The 21,627-nt window shown below is 41.6% G+C and overlaps 1 protein-coding gene across 1 annotated transcript in view; it reads left to right on the forward strand.

Annotated features, from left to right (window-relative positions):
- LOC139554595 (voltage-dependent calcium channel gamma-7 subunit-like) overlaps positions 1 to 21,627 on the forward strand; it is a 31,585-nt gene continuing 9,958 nt past the window's right edge. Inside the window, exons 1-2 of the mRNA XM_071367519.1 lie at positions 1 to 151; positions 6,431 to 6,626. Of these exons, the coding sequence (XP_071223620.1) occupies positions 6,431 to 6,626 (196 nt within the window). The 5' untranslated portion in view covers positions 1 to 151. The remainder of the gene's footprint in view (positions 152 to 6,430; positions 6,627 to 21,627) is intronic.

The raw sequence follows: 21,627 nt of genomic DNA on the forward strand, positions 1-21,627 counted from the left end.
GATACGGGGAAACACAAGAGAGAGAGTGAGAGAAGGAGGGAGAGAGAGAGAGAGAGGGGGGGGTGCAAAAGGAAAATTGCACAATCCGTCAAGGCTCCCTAGCGCGCGGATCTTTCGACGGCTGCACCATTAATTTGGACGGTCGGAAAGAGTGAGTAGTGCCTGTTGCTTATATGTCATCATTACGCTATACAAATGACCATTCGTTTCATAAACCGTCTTGAAAAATGTCTCATCGTACATCATCATAGTTTTCATTTTGGGTTATAGCAGTTCACACGTTTCATGATGATGTCCGTCTGTCAGTGTGTTGTGGGCTACAGTCAGTCTGTCTGTAACATTTGCTGCATCTATTTAGTCTGGCTGAATACACACAAGAAATGCATGCGACTGACATTTGGGTTTGAAATTCTGAAAAAGCAGTCTGTCATTCTATAATATACTGCCTTGGGTCTCCCTCTCTCTCTCTCGCTCCCCGCAAGATGTGCGTGTGGCGGGCTCTGAGAATGTTACCTTCATGAATATTTCCTTCCCATGACATGTCTTGACGATTAGAATAATTTCCGTGTCGCTTTTGCCACTGGTGAGCGTTGTTCATTGCCGTGCAACAGCGCACTGTAGTGTGTGGTAAAGCTCTGTGTGGATGTGTGAAGAGAATGGGAATCACGACAATTTTGGTATGTAGTTGGTATGGGAGACTAAAAGTAACGCCTGTTACTTGGGGAAACCTGAGGGGAATGTGATGGTATATGATGTGTGCTGCAGTAGCCTAGTTGTTCTGTATCTGGGTCCATGTGCATGTTTAAAATTGTGTGTGTGTGTGTCGAGTTTTTGATTGGGGTGGGTGGGTGGGGGGGGAAAGTGTGGCTCTGGGTGTCCAGTTTAAATGCTCGGATGGGTTATCCCTGTCTCTATCAGTCAGTTTTAATAGCTTTCAATGCCTCTGCATATAACGCTAAAGAAAACAGACATGGCCGTTTATAGATCCTGGATGTATTTGTGAATGGTGGTTGGTGCCCGTCACTGTAAGAATAGTGGGCTTTGTACAGGCATGTGTAGGTTCAGTCAGAGCTCTTGGATGCTCCTACATTTTCTGGGGCCAAGGTCTTTCCCTAGACATGTCCCCACCCAGACATGTCTCCTCCCCGCCCCCCTCTCCATCACTCTCTCCCTACAGTTGATCTTCTTCCCCCATTGAGCACATTTGATGTTCGTTATCTCTGTATCATTCATGGATTCCAATGTACTACACTCTGTACATTCATACAATGTACTGCACTCTGTACGTTACTGCGCTTTTCATGTACTTTCTCCTGTGCATGGTTTTTCTCATTCAAGAAGCTGATGTCAGACCTACTTTCCCGTCCCTGCTTTAAATACTGCGTTCTTCATGCCAGTTGGCCGAGCCTGCTGACAGTGGAACATATTGCCGCCTCAACAGAAAACGACACCCTTCCTGAGCCTTCATTGGCCACTTAGCTGGGAATATCAACTGTGGGGCTGGTCCCGGTGCCTTGGGAGTTGTAGTTTCTGTACCACTCAGCAGTTGTCTTTGTCCACTTGACCCATGATCGGTCCAGATTGCCTTATCCATCCATCCCTTCTTCTTTCCATCACACTGTCCCAGGATGTTTAATTCAACGCTGTTCTAGGGAGACAATGCACAATGAAGCGCCGTGACTCTCCGTAGTGTTCCAAGTATTTCTTCGTATTGGATTCCATAAACGGCTGTGTGTCCTTGAAAGTCGCTGGATCTGCTACATTTCGTTGAGAGAAGCCTAGTCCCATTGGACTGTACCTACATGTATGTCATAACACGCTCATTAGAATTACGAGTTACATTGAATTACATTGTCATGACACGTGGGGACATTTTCGACACCAATGTTTTCATGCAGGCTGACATTGGATCCGCTGCTAATGTCCCATCATGACATGTTAAGATAATGGATAATGCTACTCTTGTGACAGCCCTATATGATGCATGATGCAGGGCACAATAGCTCAAGTAAAGTGCCTATTCCCAGACTCCATTCCTCACTGGTGGAAGGTCTCAATTATTCAAAAATATTAATATTATTACATACTTATCACCTGTATGCTAATGACCCAACATTACTACCTTAATGAATAAACCTATCTAATTAATTAAGTGTGACGTTTGTTATTTAAGCTACAAAAAAGAGCTGACCCATTACAGTAGTGTGCTTGGACCCATGCATGAGACTATAGGCTAATAGTGTCCTTGGTTTTACGCTATCTAGTTTTCTGGTATTTCAGCACCTCACTCATGGACAGCTCCACACTCTAACCATGACCTCAAACATATTCCCCCTTAGCCAGCCTCTCTCTCTCTCTCTCTCTCTCTCTCTCTCTCTATCTCTCTCTCTCTCTCTCTCTCTCTCTCTCTCTCTCTCTCTCTCTCTCTCTCTCTCTCTCTCTCTCTCTCTCTCTCTCTCTCTCTCTCTCTCTCTCTCTCTCTCTCTCTCTCTCTCTCTCATAGTTTTAAGCTTTCTATTATTCTGTTATTTCAGCACCATACTAGTGGACAGATCCACACTCTCACTGACCTCAAACATTTTTCCTTTGAAGCTTCTCTCTATTTCTCTCTCTCTCTCCAAACTCTCCCTCTACTGATCCCTTCTTTTATTTATCCCTTCATGGATTCCCTCCCCCCTTCATGCTATAACATAAACCACCATTCACTATTCATCCCCCCCATTCAAGTGGCATTCCGTACATTTCCTCCCAGAAACCTAAGCTCTCCCAGTCCCAACACAAAGTGGTGGAGCCTAGAGCTGGGACGATAGACTAAAAATAATCGACACCGACCATACCGATCACTTATCGCATGCTTTTTGCTGATCAATACGATAAGTAGCCTATACAAGAGACATTTTAACATGAAATACGTTTGCTAATATTGGTCATTTTTAATGGGACAATTGATTTGACCAACCATCAAACTAGTAGCAGTAGTTTAAAGGATAATAAAAAAACTGTGGTGCAAATTCATGTTATAAACTTATCATTCTATTTGTCATTATCACATCAATTCAGGCAATTCATTGCAATATAAATGAATGTCCAAATTGCCCAGCCGTAATGGAGCCTAGCTGAGGGTGCAGCATGGGAATTGTGGTTTATTCTGTAGGCTTTAACTACAAAGGGAATCTCATCCACCCCAATGCCCCATCTTAGAGAAACATAGGTCTCTTCATGTTACTGAAGCCCAGAGTGTTTCAAGGGAATGAAGAATCAAGGGAATTGTTCTTTCTCATCTCTTTCCCCGCTTCAAAATGTGAGAGCCCATAATGAATGATCCATGAGGGATTGACCCGGTCCACGATCCATGCCTCTTACTCTTACTTTTGTCCATCCGTAAGGCCAGATGGTATCTATTACCCTTTCCACACATCGTGCCGAACCCAACCAAACTGTGCAGGCTTGGATATTTAATTTTTTACATTGCCCTTTTCAGAACGGTTCCAACAACTGTGTATACAGTGCATTCCATAAGTATTCAGACCCTTGTCTTTTTCCACATATTGTTACGTTATAGCCATATTCTAAAATATCTTAAATGAATGTTTTTCCTCATAAATCTACACACAATACCCCATTATGACAAAGTGAAAACCAGTTCTTAGATTATTTTGCAAATTTATTGAAAATAGATTTTTGCTATGAGACTCGAAATTGAGCTCAGGTGCATCCTGTTTCCATTGATCATCCTTGAGATGTTTCTACAACTTGATTGGAGTCCACCTGTGGTAAATTCAATTGATTAGACATGATTTGGAAAGGCACACACCTGTCTATATAAGTCCCACAGTTGACAATGCATGTCAGAGCAAAAATCAAGCCTTGAGGTCGAAGGAATTGTCCGTAGAGTTCCGAGGCAGGATTGTGTCGAGGCACTGATCTGGGGAAGGGTACCAAAACATTTCTGCAGCATTGAAGGTCCCCAAGAACGCAGTGGCCTCCATCGTTCTTAAATGGAAGAAGTTTGGAATCCCCAAGACTCGTCCTAGAGCTGTCTGCCCGGCCAAACTGAGCAATTCATGGAGAAGGGCCTTGGTCACCAAGAAGGTGACCAAGAACCCGATGGTTACTCTGACAGAGCTCTAGAGTTCCTCTGTGGAGATGGGAGAACCTTGCGGCACTCCACCAATCAGACCTTTATGGTAGTGTGGCGGAAGCCACTCCTCAGTAAAAGGCACATGACAGCCCGCTAGGAGTTTGCCAAAAGCCACCTAAAGGACTCTCAGACCATGAGAGACAAGATTCTCTGCTATGATGAAACCAAGATTGAACTCTTTGGCCTGAATGTCAAGCGTCACATCTGGAGGAAACCTGGCACCATCCCTAAGGTGAAGCATGCTGGTAGCAGCATCATGCTGTGGGGATTTTTTTCAGCGGCAGGGACTGGGAGACTAGTCAGGATCAAGGGAAAGATTAACAGAGCAAAGTACAGAGAGATCCTTGATGAAACCCTGCTCCAGAGCACTCAGGACCTCAGATTGGGGTGAATGTTCACCTTCCAACAGTAACAATGACCCTAAGCACACAGCCAAGACAACGCAGGAGTGTTCAGAAAACAAGTCTCTGAATGTCCTTGAGTGGCCCAGCCAGAGCACAGACTTGAACCTGATCGAACATCTCTGGAGAGACCTGAAAATAGCTGTGCAGCGACGCTCCCCATCCAACCTGGCAGAGCTTGAGAGGATCTGCAGAGAAGAATGGAAGAAACTCCCCAAATACAGGTGTGCCAAGCTTGTAGTGTCATACCCAGGAAGACTCGAGGCTGTATTCGCTGCCAAAGGTGCTTCAACAAAGTACTGAGTAAAAGGTCTGAATACTTATGTAAATGTGATATTTCAGTTTTGAAAATGTATAAAAACCTGTTTTTGTTCTGTCATTATGCAGTATTTTTATCCATTAGGATAAGGCTGTAATGTAACAACATTTGGAAAAGGTCAAGGCGTCTCAATACTTTCCGAATGCACTGTAGGTTGGTTTTGGCTTAGTTCGGTTGCTCAGTAGTGTGAAGGAGATTTTACTACAAATTGTCATAGTATCTGTTTGAGACTGGTGTTTTCCCTCTCTCTGGCTGCCATGTCTAGCACTCACAGTCAACACTGTTTATAAAGAAGCCTCTTCTCAGCTCCCATTCAAATTCGACGGCGTGCCTCGTCTTCACATTCTGTTTGACCTTGCAGACTCAAGTACACAACTACCGAGCACAACAGATGCTAACTGTTTCACCTCCTTGCCACCTCCTCCTCTATCCAATCATCGGTGGTTGCCTTGAGGGAATCTTGTGAGGGAATCTTGACACGTACACAGTCCTCCCTTTACCCTCGGTCACTGTCTTCTTGAGTTGACAATGTTTATTCAAGGGATTTCTGAAGGTCTGGGTAGACTATGTTCACGCGAGGGAGATAGAACGGGTGCTGCTTCTTACCATATCAAATATTTGTAACTGGTGAGTCATCATGAGTGAGAAAAATCCATTGTGACATTCGTGAATGTGCAGTGCTGCATCTCAGATCAGTGATGAGGTCATTGGTTTCGGCACCACAGTCGCTCTCCTCCTCTCCTGCTCTCCTGCTCTCCTCCTCTTTCCCTCGTGCAGGTTTTTCTTTTTTCTTCCTCCTCACCGGTGAAATGGTTGAGTGGAGGAGGAGGAGAGCTGTCGTCAGTGGAGGAGCCTCACCTGTAATTTGCAGCACGCTGCTCTGTGGTGGTGAGGTCGTTCCATTCACTGGCATAGCGGGCTGTGGAGTCATGTGTTGCATTTTTAGCACTGCTTATGTATTCACCGCTTATGCTACCTATAGCCTACCCGCTGCACGCAGACGTCAATTCGACGTCTATTCCATGTTGGTTCAACGTAATTCCGTCCAAATGGTGTGGAAACAACGTTGATTCAACCAGTGTGTGCCCAGGGGGTAGTTAAACCAGACTGACTGCAACATTCAGCATGGTTTAACCAGGTTAGTATGTGCAGCATATGTACCAGTAGTCACCGTTATGTATCCAAAGACACTGGCAGATAATCCTACACTTTCCTCTGTCTTTGCTCTTTGAAGATGAGTTGAAGACAGAAAACTGTTCTTTGGTTAATTATCTTCACTGAAACGTGAAGCATTGTGATAAAAGGGATCATTCAGTCATGTGGAGAAGCTTTCTCTTCCTCTAAAACTAACCAAGTGATAAAACTAACCAAGTGGTTCCTCTACTGTAAAATCGTCTCTGTTGAGTTATTCTGATGAGAAAACCCACCAGGGGAGAGGCCAACTCCATTTCAACCAGGCTTTCCATTCATCTGCCGAATTAGCTGAACTGAAATAGACTCGACCCCAAACCTCACCTGTCCGCTCACCTCCTCTCTCTTCTTTCTTATCCTCTCTCCTCTCTTCCTCAGATGAGCATGTTCAGCACGCGGGCACTCACACTCCTGTCCTCGGTGTTTGGGGCGTGCGGCCTGCTCCTGGTGGGAGTGGCTGTGTCCACAGACTACTGGCTGCTGATGGAGGAGGGCGTCATTCTGCAGCAGAACCAGAGCATGGAGGTCAGGATGGCCCTGCACTCCGGCATGTGGAGGGTCTGCTTCGTGGCAGGTATACTGGAATAGACACATTTAGTGTATATGTACAGAAGCACGCATGAACGTATAGTACACATAATGCTTTGTGGCAGGTTTCACGTGAGGAAAGCAACACGTATAAACAGTAGTTCATATGTACAGAGGCACACACATCTACACGTACCTTACTGTAATGCTTTGTGGCAGGTACTGGAATAAACATAGGCTATATTTCACATTTCGTTCTGTCACACACACACACACACACAAACAAAACATATGCACGTGTTTTATTGTTACCCCTTTGTCTTGCGTCAGATCGCATCACTCATACACGGCGCTCATCCCTCAATGGTTGTCACTAGTTACCAAAGCCACAAAGTCAAAATTGGCTATATCGTAAAAATTTATAAAAAACAAAAATGTGCTTTTTGGTCTTAATTTAAGGTTAGGGTTAAGCATAATGTTAGCAGTGTGGTTAATATACACTGCTAAACATTTATACCACACCATATACAATCGTTCTAGCTATAGCTATAGATATAGGCTGAGCGTACAAAACATTAGGAACACCTGCTCTTTCCATGACATAGACTGATCAGGTGAATCCAGGTGAAAGCTATGATCCCTTATTGATGTCACTTGTTAAATCCACTTCAATCAGTGTAGATGAAGGGGAGGAGACGGGTTAAATAATGATTTTTAAGCTTCATCACTCATCACAAGCAGGCTGTCATGTGCCTTTTACTGAGGAGTGGCTTCCGTCTGGCCACTCTACCGTAAAGGCCTGATTGGTGGAGTGCTTCAGAGATGATTGTCCTTCTGGAAGGTTCTCCCATCTCCACAGAGGAACTCTGGAGCTCTATTAGAGTGACCATCGGGTTCTTGGTCACCTCCCTGACCAAGGCCCTTCTACCCCAATTTCTCAGTTTGGAAGAGTCTTGGTGGTTCCAAACTTCTTCCATGTAAGAATGATGGAGGCCACTGTGTTCTTGGGGACCTTCAATGCTGCAGACATTTTTTTGATACCCTTCCCCAGATCTGTGCCTCGACACAATCCTGTCTCAGAGCTCTACGGGCAATTCCTTTGGCATCATGACTTGTTTTTTGCTCTGACATGCACTGTCAATTGTGGGACCTTATATAGACAGGTGTGTGCCTTTCCAAATCATGTCCAATCAATTGAAATTACCACAGGTGGACTCCAATCAAATTGTAGACATATCAAGGATGATCAATGGAAACAGGATGTACCTGAGCTCAATTTCGAGTCTCATAGCAAAGGGTCTGAATACTTGTACAAATAAGGTATTTCAGTTTTTTATTTAATACATTTGCTAAAATTTCTTAACCTGTTTTTGCTTTGTCATTATGCGATATTGTGTGTAGATTGATGAGGAAAACATTGATTTAATACATTTTAGAATAAGGCTGTAACGTAACAAAATGTGGAAAAAGTCAAGGGGTCTGAATCCTTTCCGAATGCACTGTATACTTATATTGTGTATTTAAAGAGTAATACACTGAGTATACAAAGCATTAAGAAACCTGCTCTTTGGAACGCTTTTAACACATTGAGTCAATGTCCCAACCAATTGAGGCTGTTCTGAGGGCAAAAGGATGTGTAACTCAATATTAGGAAGGCATTCCTAATGTTTTGTATACTCAGTGTATAATTAAGTGGTAAGTCCCGAGAAGCCACTGTTTTGGAGGATATATTGGCACGGGCGCTGTTAGACCCGAGACGAAGAATAGTAACTTAGGGCACCCAAACAAAACTCTAATTAAAAACTCTTCAATCAATTGCTATAGTATTGTAATGAGGTTTTCTCTAATGCAGATCATGGTCACACAGGGATTGAAAAACGTTGTAAAAAGTGGGCAAAATTTGTAAGAATGAGGCGGGCGGATTTGAGCGTGCTTTATCACCCGAGCATTATCACAGGCTTCAGTGAGCATGGAAGTGAACCGGGTAAGTGAAAGAGCTACTATACCTCTATGCTAACGTTATCTAGCTATAGAGCTACTGCATTTAGCTCACGACTTCCATCTAAATAACACTGATAAAACGAACCAAATGCTAACATGTCTGCCAGCTGTTGGTAGCTAACTGCTGGTGCTATCATACTATGCATAAACTCAGCAAAAAAAGAAACATCCCTTTTTCAGGACCCTGTCTTTCAAAGATAATTAGTAAAAATCCAAATAACTTCACAGATCTTCATTGTAAAGGGTTTAAACACTGTTTCCCATGCTTGTTCAATGAACTATAAACAATTAATGAACATGCACCTGTGGAACGGTTGTTCAGACACTAACAGCTTACAGACGGTAGGCAATTAAGGTCACAGTTATGAAAACTTAGGACACTAAAGAGGCCTTTCTACTGACTCTGAAAAACACCAAAAAAAGATGCCCAGGATCCCTGCTCATCTGTGTGAATGTGCCTTAGGCATGCTGCAAGGAGGCATGAGGACTTTTCACAGCAAGAACTGTCAAATCTGGTGCAGTCCATGAGGAGGAGATGCACTGCAGTACTTATTAATGCAGCTGGTGGCCACACCAGATACTAACTGTTACTTTTGATTCCCCCCCCCCCCCCCCTTTGTTCAGGGACACATTGTTCCATTTCTGTTAGTCACATGTCTGTGGAACGTGTTCAGTTTATGTCTCAGTTGATGAATCTTGTTGTGTTCATACAAATATTTACACATGTTAAGTTTGCTGAAAATAAACACAGTTGACAGTAAGAGAACGTTTCTTTTTTTGCTGAGTTTAGTACAAGCCTTTGGGAAAGAGTAGTTTTGGCTACGCCAGAGGTCACTGTTAGTGTGTAGAGCCCTATGGCTGGTGCCAGAACTATGTGCGTGGATGACTTGTCGGATGGATCTGTCTGCGCGTGTTGATGCGACACCTCCAGTAGAATTCTATTCTACATGGACTAGGGCAGTGGTCTCCAAGGCTTTCTTCTCTAACACTTCTGTAAAAAGCCCAACGATACCCTTGCTTTCCTATTTTTTATTCGTTTTGTGTTGTTTGCGGTAGCAGCACGTGATTCAGGTGCCATGGATTTTTAACCATGTTATTGCGTCTGAAAGTACAAACTGCACCAACCCGGCAGACACTGAGACCAAATGAAGTGCACAGATTGGCCTACCGCTGGTCAATCAGATAGCTCAGATCCCAGTGTCTGCAGAAAATACGGAATGTCATTGGTCTGCAGCTTTCACGAGCCCACAGCGAAGTCGATAGTCAACTCTACTGTGTGAGATCTCAAATCTTTAAAAAACATCACTAGAGAGAAAGACTGACAAATACAGCAAAGAGCTGCTGTTTTTATGAGTGAGTTCATGTTTAAGATTTTATTCAGCACTGTCAACACTTTATTCAACACATTGCTTACTTATTATATATATATATATATTGCAGATGGATTGTGGCTTCCATCAGCTTAATTGTCTGCATAATTTCCAATCCCCCACATCATTGTTTGTAAATATATATATACCTTTTTCGTAATACATTTTCCTATATTATTTTCCCCTAACCCTAGTGTCAAATCAAATCAAATCAAATATTTTTGGTCACATTCACATGGTTAGCAGATGTTAATGTGAGTGTAGCGAAATGCTTGTGCTTCTCGTTCCGACCGTACAATAATATCTAACAAGTAATCTAACAATTTCACAACTACTTTATACACACAAGTGTAAAGGAATGAATAAGAATATGTACATATAAATATATGGACGATCAATGGCCATGCAGCATAGGCAAGATGCAGTAGATGGTATAGAGTACAGTATATACATATGAGATAAGTAATGTAGGGTATGTAAACATTATATAAAGTGGCATTGTTTAAAGTGACTAGTGATACATTTATTACATCCAATTTTTAATTAGAAAAGTGGCTAGAGATTTGAGTCAGTATGTTGGCAGCAGCCACTCAATGTTGATGATGGCTGTTTAACAGTCTGATGGCCTTGAGATAGAAGCTGTTTTTCAGTCTCTCGGTCCCAGCTTTGATGCACCTGTACTGACTCCGCCTTCTGGATGATAGCGGGTTGAACAGGCAGTGGCTCGGGTGGTTGTTGTCCTTGATGATCTTGTTGGCCTTCCTGTGACATCAGGTGGTGTAGGTGTCCTGGAGGGCAGGTAGTTTACCCCCGGTGATGCGTTGTGCAGACCTCACTACCCTCTGGAGTGCCTTACAGTTGTGGGCGGAGCAGTTGCCGTACCAGGCGGTGATACAGCACGACAGGATGCTCTCGGTTGTGCATCTGTAAAAGTTTGTGAGGGTTTTCAGTGACAAACCAAATTTCTTCAGCCTCCTGAGGTTGAAGAGGCGCTGTTGCGCCTTCTTCACCACGCTGTCTGTGTGGGTGGACCATTTCAGTTGGTCTGTGATGTGTACGCCGAGGAACTTAAAACTTTACACCTTCTCCACTACTGTCCCGTCGATGTGGATAGGGGGGTGCTCCCTCTGCTGTTTCCTGAAGCCCACAATCATCTCCTTAGGTTATTTTCCTGACACCACACTCCGAGGGCCCTCACCTCCTCCCTGTAGGACGTCTCGTCATTGTTGGTAATCAAGCCTACCACTGTAGTGTCGTCTGAAAACTTGATGATTGAGTTGGAGGCGTGCATGGCCACGCAGTCCTGGGTGAAGAGGGAGTACAGGAGAGGGCTGAGAACGCACCCTTGTGGGGCCAGTGTTGAGGATCAGTGGGGTGGAGATGTTGTTTCCTACCCTCACCACCTGGGGGCAGCCCATCAGAAAGTCCAGGACCCAGTTGCACAGGGCGGGGTCGAGACCCAGGGTCTTGAGCTTAATGACGAGTTTGGAGGGTACTATGGTGTTAAATGCTTAGCTGTAATCGATGAACAGCATTCTTACATAGGTATTCCTCTTGTCCAGATGGGTTAGGGCAGTGTGCAGTGTGATTGCGATTGCGTCGTCTGTGGACCTATTGGGGGATAAGCAAATTGGAGAGGGTCTAGGGTGTCAGGTAGGGTGGAGGTGATATGATCCTTGACTAGTCTCTCAAAGCACTTCATGATGACGGAAGTGAGTGCTACTGGGCGATAGTCATTTAGCTCAGTTACCTTAGCTTTCTTGGGAAGAGGACCAATGGTGGCCCTCTTTAAGCATGTGGGAACAGCAGACTGGGATAGTGATTGATTGAATATGTCCGTAAACACACCAGCCAGCTGGTCTGCGCATGCTCTGAGGACGCGGCTAGGGATGCCGTCTGGGCCGGCAGGCTTGCGAGGGTTAACACGTTTAAATGTTTTACTCACGTTGGCTGTGGTGAAGGAGAGCCCACAGGTTTTGGTAGCGGGCCATGTCAGTGGCACTGTATTGTCCTCAAAGTGAACAAAGACAGGGCTGGTTTTATTTTTGTAATCCGTGATTGACTGTAGACCCTGTCACATATGTCTCGTGTCTGAGCCATTGAATTGTGACTCTACTTTGTCTCTATACTGACGCTTAGCTTGATTGATTGCCTTGCGGAGGGAATAGCTACACTGTTTGTATTCGGTCATGTTTCCGGTTGCCTTGCCATGAAACAGTGGTTCGCGCTTTCAGTTTTGCGCGAATGCTGCCATCAATCCACGGTTTCTGGTTGGGGAAGGTTTCAATAGTCACTGTGGGTACAACATCACCGATGCACTTGCTAATAAACTTGCTCACCGAATCAGCGTATACATCGATGTTGTTGTCTGAGGCTATCCGGAACATATCCCATTCCACGTGATTGAAGCAATCTTGAAGCGTGGAATCAGATTGGTCGGACCAGTGTTGAACAGACCTGAGCACGGGCGTTTCCTGTTTTAGTTTCTGTCTATAGGCTGGGAGCAACAAAATGGAGTTGTGGTCAGATTTGCCGAAAGGAGGGCGAGGGTGGGCTTTGTATGCGTCGTGGAAGTTAGAGGAGCAATGATCCAGAATGCTGCCAGCCCGGGTCGCGCATTCGATATGCTGATAAAATTTAGGGAGCCTTGTTTTCAGATTAGCTTTGTTAAAATCCCCAGCTACAATAAATGCAGCCTCAGGATATGTGGTTTCCAGTTTACATAGAGTCCAATGAAGTTCTTTCAGGGCCGTCGAGGTGTCTGCTTGTGGGGGATTAACAGTTGTGATTATAATCGAAGAGAATTCTCTTGGTAGATAATGTGGTTGGCATTTGATTGTAAGCAATTCTAGGTCAGGTGAACAAAAGGACTTGAGTTCCTGTATGTTGTTATGATTACACCATGAGTCATTAATCATGAGGCATACACCCCCACCCTTCTTTTTACCAGAGAGATGTTTGTTTCTGTCAGCGCGATGCGTGAAGAAACCGGGTGGCTCTACCGACTCTGATAATTTGTCTACCTTGTTGTCAAGAGACTGGACATTGGCGAGTAGTATACTCGGGAGCGGTGTGCGATGTGCCAGTCTACGGAGCCTGACCAGAAGACCGCTCCGTCTGCCACTTCTGCGGTGCCAGTGTTTTGGGTCGCCTACTGGGATCCAATCCATTTCCCTGGGTGGTGGTCCAAACAGAGGATCCGCTTCAGGAAAGTCGTATTCCTGGTTGTAATGTTGGTAAATTGACGTAGTTCTTCCCGGCTGTATGTAATAAGACTTAAGATTTCTTGTGGTAACAGTGTGTAACGGTTCTCCTCTTCCTCTTCATCCGAAGAGGAGGAGCATGGATTGAACCAAGACGCAGCGTGATACTTAGACATGATATTTATTTAGACACGACAAAACAACGAAGACAAAAAACGAACTATACTTGAATTAACTAACAAAATAACAAAACGAATGTAGACAAACCTGGACGTAAGAACTTACATGTAACACGAAGAACGCACGAACAGGGAAATGACTACATAAAAACCGAACTAACAAAATGAACAAACAAACCGAAACAGTCCCGTATGGTGCAACATAGACAGACACTAACACAGGAGACAACCACCCACAAACAAACAATGTGACCCTAATATGATTCTCAATCAGAGGAGATGAAAACCACCTGCCTCTAATTGAGAACCATATTAGGTACCCATTAACCAACATAGAAACAGAAAACATAGACTGCCCACCCAAACTCACGTCCTGACCAGCTAACACATACAAAAACTAACAGAAAACAGGTCAGGAACGTGACACAGTGTAAGAAATAATACATAAAAAAACGAAATACTGCATAGTTTCCTAAGAACGCGAAGTGAGGCGACCATCTCTGTCGGCGCCATAATTAGTTCTCCCCTAACTGGCGTAAACTAATGCACAACTACTCTTAGGCTTCAACTTCCAGCTTATACACACTATATACATTTTACAGACACAGTGTAGTTTACAATAGTTTTATTTTGTTTGTTTTAATCCCACCCTTCAGCTACCATCAACCCCTCCTGTCTATCTTTGAACACCAACCAGTTTTGATTCCTATTTGCCATATATTTTTCAACTGTGCTGTGGTGTTTCACAACATTTCTGAACCTTTCTATTCTCATAGATTCTACATATTGTAAATTAAAGATAACCATTTTTGCTAAGAGTATTATTATATTATTAACCGATTGACTATTACTTTTTAAATCACCTAGCAGTACTATTTGCAGAGTTAACTCCAGGTAAATGTTGCAATTCTTCAGCCATTCCTGAATCTGCAACGAAAAACAAGCTACGTATGGACAGTACTAAAACAAAGGCACAGCTGTCAATTTTTGGTCCTTAAATGAAACTGGAATACTTTTTTATTTATCAAAAATTTCTTAAGACAATTTTGGTCTTTAATGCATGGCCGAGAGACAAGTTCCTTACTTTCTCCCCCTTCCACTTGCCTCTTCCATTTTTGCAGTAATGTTGCAATTGGTTGTAATTTTGAGACGAGCAGACATTTCCATATATTTTTGTTAGCTGCGTGTGTGACATAACTCCACCAGTCCTATTTATGATATAATTTACAAAGATTAGACCAATTTTATCAATTAGTATATTTCAGTTTAACCATAATATTTGTTGGAATATTTGTTATGTCGTTTCTGGTGGATTAAAATAAAGTGGTGATCCTAACTGACCTAAAACAGGGCTTTTTGCAAGGATTAAATGCCAGGAATTGTGAAAAACTGAGTTTAAATGTATTTGGCTAAGGTGTATGTAAACTTCCGACTTCAACTGTATGTATTTAGTTGGTGAGGTATATGAACTAATATACATGGGTTCCAGCTTGAAAAAGTATTTGTTAGTATAGAATTGTACAATTTATGCTCCTGCATATAAAACCACGAAGACCGCTGGAAAGCTCCGAACGAAACAAGATCACAATTTCTGACTCACGCGGTGGAGGAACATATTGATTGTAGCCTACTGTACATGGTAAACTGGTGTGCACTTTTTTTAATGGAAAACAGCTGAGAGGATTGTTCTACAATATTCACAACATATTTATTACTATCTTTGTAGAATAAACATTTAATTTCATCAATTACATGTGGAAAAACGTATCTGAGTGAACATTAGCAAGCCAGCAGCAGATGAAACAGAAAGTGAATTCTCTCCTCCCTCTCTCTCTCTGGTTTTAACTTGCGGCTATCTGTCTAGCTGGCTAGGTTTAGGATATTTACTAGCCAATACCCATACGCTTCAACAAGAAGCAACTGTGACAACATTGATTCTAAGATCAAGAAATGAACTTTCCCATTGAGCAAAATCCACAATCCACCCCTCCAAAGAAATCCTGTCTCCGGAGCTTCTTAGAAATGTCACCAGATCCACGATCGGATCCAATGCGAAGCGTCACATTTCAGTTCAGCCCGCACTCGGAAAATCCCCCCAGAGCCACAGAATGGCCGACTTAACGCAGTGTGCAGCCCCCACAACGGGCAGCCCCAACATATTCAATTTTCCGTTCCTAAAATCTGCCATCAATCCAGTGTAGGGAATATCTTCGTGATGCCCTAGCCCTGTGGTCACCAACCTTTTCTGACGTAAGCATTGGCAATATTAACCTATTAAAAATTAAAAAGTTATGTAACAATGAGGTTTGTGCAGTAGGCTATTCTTCTCAGACCATTTTAAAATGATATTTCAAAACGTGCGGTATATCACACTGGTAAAATATCAATTGTTTCTTTACTGGACTGATGGTGCCTGCATCTGTTGGTTAGTCTCAGAGAGAGAGAGAAAAAGAGAGAGAGAGAGAGAAACAGCAGCAGAGAACTCCACTGAGTGCTGCTGATTGACCAAAAATGGGACACCGTCTTCGAGCTGATGGCAAAACTCGAGTCGCACTTCATTATTTCTGACTCATGCACCAATTCATGTTGTTACTCGTCTGACAGGAGAACGTGAAATATTCCTCGATATTAAATAGACACAAGCCGCGAACAATAACAACGCAAGTCAATCGATACACGTTGTATCGTGAGTGGATAGGGAGAGGGCGTTTTATGGCTTATAAAATAATTCAATTAGTGCTTAATTTGAGCCGGATCCTGGCACCTCTCCGTTTTGGACTGTTTTGTTCAAGATCCGGCAACTCTTGTGGCATGAAAAATAATTGTTCATTCAAGTTGTCTCTTCATTAATTCTCCTGCCCCCACAAAAAAACGTAATGTTCAAAAGTAGATTTTCTGCACAGGCATTGTATCCTACTGTAGGCCTATGTGTGAGACCAGCGCGTGGCTGTATCTCTTACATAACTAAAATGAGATTCACTTTCTATGATCTCTCCCTCTGCCCTGATAGACATGAACCTGTAACTCTCATCCTCCAGCGTTGACATCATCATTTATTTCCTTATAGAATCATAGAATCAAGGAACTGCAGCACCCCTAATAAATTGAAATACATTTGCCAAAGTTATAGAATAACTGCTGTCTGTTCAGAAAGTAACGGAATCATTCAGAATAGCCTACTACACCACGAGAAGGACTATAATTTAGCCACAGAGGATAAATAGCTTCTTTTAAAAATAGCCTAGCTGTGGATTGTAGCCCAATAACAAGGAATAGCTTACAGTCAGGAACGTGCGGGAAATCTGTCAGTGACACAAACAGCATGCAGACAAAACAGGTTTTTCGCAATATTTAAAATACAATCAAGGGAAAACACAGGTTGGAAAGCAAAAGGCTACTGCTGAAAAGACTCTATGCTGTAGGCTACCAAACTATTTGATCAACTTCCAAATATTGTTATACAAAGTAAACCAAGGAGTGAGGCTTTTGGCATGCGCGCATCGGCCATCAACAGCGAGTGAGCTGCGCATCATTGGGTAAATCAGTGAAACTGGCATTTTTAGGACTAAAATGTCCTCCTCATATTGTAGCCTACAATATGTCTCCACACACCTAGGCCTAGGCTATTGATGGATTAAAGACAAGGTCGTTTTTTATTGATCTCAGTTTGTCAGTGTCAAAGTAGCCTTCCATTTCGATCATTTGTGCGGTATTAAAAAATATTCCGCCAAAGATTCTGCCATATGATGTAGAATAGCATGAAATGCATTTATAAAAAGCCAAGTTTTTCCCAGTGTGCAACTTCTGAAAATGCCTATACTCTGCTGCTCTATGGCACTATGCAAATGAAATCATATGCACGTAATGCTTCTGGTACCTCAGAACTCCCCCATCCCCCCTCTCGAGCTCACTTTTAGTTCCGGCACCTCTCGATTAGCAAATTATGCTCTGTTGTACGGATAAAAATGGTAGATTATCAGATACTCAACAAGAAAGTCTGATTTCATTATTACTGAAACAGGACCCAAGTGGTAAATATAAAGATCCAGTCCATTAAAAAAATTGGAGGACCCTTACACTTCAGTGTTGTGATGCAAAGTTCATAGCGCTTAGAATTAAAAGGGTATTGTAGGATATTATTCATCCTAATCAGTCAGGTTTTTATACGGATGATACATTGTAGATAAAATCAGACAAGTACTGGTAACAATAGAACGCTATGAAAAATCTGTCAAACAAGGTATGGTATTCGTAGCTGACTTTGAAATGGCTTTGATAAAGTATGTCTGGAATTTATATTAAATGCCCGGAATATTTCAAGTTTGGAGAATCTCTTATACAATGGGTTAACATTATATATAGTAACCTTAGGTGTAAAATAGTAAATAATGGCTACTTCTCAGTCATTTTTAAACTGTCAAGAGGAGTAAAACAATGTTGTCCACTATCGGCATACCTATCTACTATGGCCATCGAAATGTTACCTATTAAAATCAGATCCAACAATAACATCAAGGGCCTAGAAATCCAGGAATTAGAAACAAAGGTGTCATTGTACGCTGATGATTCATGTTTTCTTTTAAATCCACCATTTGCATCCTCCCACAGGCTCATAGATGATCTAGATACTTTTTCTAACCTCTCTGGATTACAACCAAATGATGATAAGTGTACTTACTATATTATGTATTGGATCACAAAAAAAAGACAACCTTTACATTACCGTGTACTTTACCAATAAAACGGTCTGACGGTAAAGTGGACATACTCGGTTTTCATATACCGAAAAAAAGAAATGATCTCATTACAATATGTTTTAATAGAAAGTTAGCAAAAATAGATTAAATATTGAAGCATTAGACCTCTCACTGAAGGCTTCCATCATTCAAAAGTTATACTTAAATCCGAACAGGTTCTATAGCAGATTAGTAAGAATGTCTCACCCCATGTTCAAGAATGGCCTTTTTCCACTTATTCAGATTACAACCTCTCACTTTTGGTTATTTGAAAAAAATCAAAAAAATCTCGCTATTTTTAAACAAACCATAGAAAGTTGGTTGCAATTTCAGTTTAAAACTTCTTAAGGCTAGAGGGCAGTATTCGGAAGTTCGGATGACTGACCATAGTAAACTGCCTGTTACTCAGGCCCAGAAGCTAGGATATGCATATCATTGCTAATATTAGATAGAAAACACTCTGAAATTTCTAAAACTGTTAAAATAATGTCTGCGAGTATAACAGAACTGATATGGCAGGCGAAAACCCAAGGAGAATCCATCCAGAATTTTTATTTTTTGAGGTCAGCACCCATTGAAATGCTTGTCTATGGGAAATTCAAAGGAAATCCTCCCAGATTGCAGTTCCTATGGCTTCCACTAGATGTCAACAGTCTTTAGAAAGGTTTTCAGGCTTGATTTTTGAAAAATGAATTAGTAGTTGTAGTTTTTCAAGGTGGCTCTCATTAGCTAGATACATGTGATAATATCATCGTAAAGTATGTTTTTTCAATATAGTTTTATCAGATTATTGAAAGTTTATCGTGAGTTTTGGCGGTTTCCGTTCTCTGCGTTTGGTGAAGATGGACAGCTTCGTGCCACTTGGCTAGCTTTGGTTGCTAATTCGACAGGAGAAAAGGACATTCTAAAACCAAACAACGATTGTTCTGGACAAAGGACCCCTTGTACAAGATTCTGATGGAAGCTCAGCAAAAGTAGGAACCATTTATGATGTTATTTCGTATTTCTGTGGAAAATGTTTAGTACTATTTTCCGCCCTCATTGCAGGCGCTGTCTCGCTATAACGTAAGCTGTATGTCGTACTAAAGTTATTTTTAGAATTCTAACACGGCGATTGCATTAAGAACTAGTGTATCTTTCATTTGCTGTACAACATGTATTTTTTAGTAAAGTTTATGATGAGTTATTTGGTCAGATTAGGTGAGTGTCAGAAATATATCCGGAGATTCTGGGAAAAAGTTGCTACGTTTTCACAATGTATAACCACGGATTTCAGCTCTAAATATGCACATTTCCGAACAAAGCATAAGTGTATTGTATAACCTGATGTTATAGGACTGTCATCTGATGAAGGTTGTCAAGGTTAGTGAAAAATTATATATCTTTTGCTGTTTTTTTGTGATCGCTAACTTTTGCTGCTGATAAATGGGTTGTGTTTTTGGCTATTGTGGTAAGCTAATATAATGCTATATTGTGTTTTCGCTGTAAAACACTTAAAAAATCTGAAATATTGGCTGGATTCACAAGATGTTTGTCTTTCATTTGCTGTACACCATGTATTTTTCATAAATGTTTTATGATGATTATTTAGGTATTTCACGTTGGTCTCTGTAATTGTTCTAGCTGCTTCGGTGCTATTTGTGATTGTAGCTGCAATGTAAAACTATGATTTATACCTGAAATATGCATATTTTTCGAACAAAACATAGATTTATTGTATAACATGTTATAAGACTGTCATCTGATGAAGTTGTTTCTTGGTTAGTGACTAATTCTATCTCTATTTGGTCGGTCTTGTGCAAGCTACCTGTGCTGTGAAAGAAATGTCTGTGCTTTTTTGTATTTGGTGGTGAGCTAACATAAATATACGTGATGTTTTCGCTGTAAAACATTTGAAAGATCGGACATGTTGGCTGGATTCACAAGATGTTTATCTTTCATTTGCTGTATTGGACTTGTTAATGTGTGAAAGTTAAATATTTCAAAAAAATATTTTTGGAATTTCGCACGCTGCCTTTTCAGTGGAATGTGGGGGGGGGTTCCGCCAGGGGCTAGACAGGTTAATCAGATTTTGAAAATATGCTTTACAGCGAAAGCAATCCAATCGTTTGTGAGTTTATCAATCACTAGACAAGAAAGTAAGAACAGCTAGCCCCAAATTAACATGGTCACAAAAGTCAGAAAAGCAATAAAATTAATCGCTTACCTTTGATAATCTTCGGATGTTTGCGCTCACGAGACTCCCAGTTACACAATAAATGTTCTTTTTGTTCGATAAATATTAGTTTTATAACAAAAAAACACCATTTGGGTTGCGCGTTATGTTCAGAAAACCACAGCCTCGTTCCGTTCCTGAAAGGCAGACGAAAATTCCAAAAAGTATCCGTAATGTTCGTAGAAACATGTCAAATGTTTTTTATAATCAATCCTCAGGTTGTTTTTAACATACATAATCGATAATATTTCAACCGGACGGTAACCTATTCAATAAAAGAGAGAAAGAAAATGTCGAGCTACCCCTCTCACGCACAGGAACTAATCAAAGGACACCTGACTCGTTTTGAAAAATCTCGCTCATTTTTCTAAATAAAAGCCTGAAACGATGTCTAAAGCCTGGTCACAGCCTGAGGAAGCCATTGGAAAATGAATCTGGTTGATACCCCTTTAAATGGAAGAGGGGCAGCCAATGAAACAAGGATAAAAAAATACAAAAAGCACTTCCGGGGTTAGATTTCCTCAGGTTTTCGCCTGCAAAATCAGTTTTGTTATACTCACAGACAATATTTTGACAGTTTTGGAAACTTTGGAGTGTTTTCTATCCTAATCTGTAAATTATACGCATATTCTACAATCTGGGCCTGAGAAATAGTCCGTTTACCTTGGGAACGTTATTTAAAATAAATAATAATAATCTGGTCCCTAGCGTCAAGAAGTTAAAGACACAGTCAATTTAGTGTATGTAAACTTCTGACACACTAGAATTGTGATAGATTATTTCACTTATAATTCACTCTGTCTGTAAACAATTGTTGGAAAAATTACTTATGTCATGCACAAAGTAGATGTCCTAACCGACTTGCCAAAACTATAGTTTGTTAAAATTTGTGGAGTGGTTGAAAAATAAGTTTTAATGACTCCAACCGAAGTGTATGTAAACTTCTGACTTCAACTGTATCTGATAGGGCTACCTGGACTTAAATAAGATCAATTATAGAAATAGGCGGGTTTAGCCATAATTATGTGGCTGTGGCAAATAGCGAAGACCTCCGTCAACCGATCTGTCTTGTAGGACGTGGAACTCATCTTAAAATTGTAGTACTCCTGAGCATCTGCTTTTTTATGTCACTGCGCTCTATGAAATAGGCAGAATAGCTAGCTAAATTATATCACACGTAGTGACGGGATTTAATACTTTGCAATTCAATTTGCGAGAAAATTAAAACAAAGTGGTGGCAACCACATCGGTGGCCATGACATGATGAGCTGTTTACCCAACTTGTTGCAATTGTAGCTAGCTTACTAAGATAATGGTAAGCTAGCTAGCTCTCTCTACCTTTA

The sequence above is a fragment of the Salvelinus alpinus genome, chromosome 26, assembly GCF_045679555.1.
Source record: "Salvelinus alpinus chromosome 26, SLU_Salpinus.1, whole genome shotgun sequence".
NCBI lineage: Eukaryota > Metazoa > Chordata > Actinopteri > Salmoniformes > Salmonidae > Salvelinus > Salvelinus alpinus.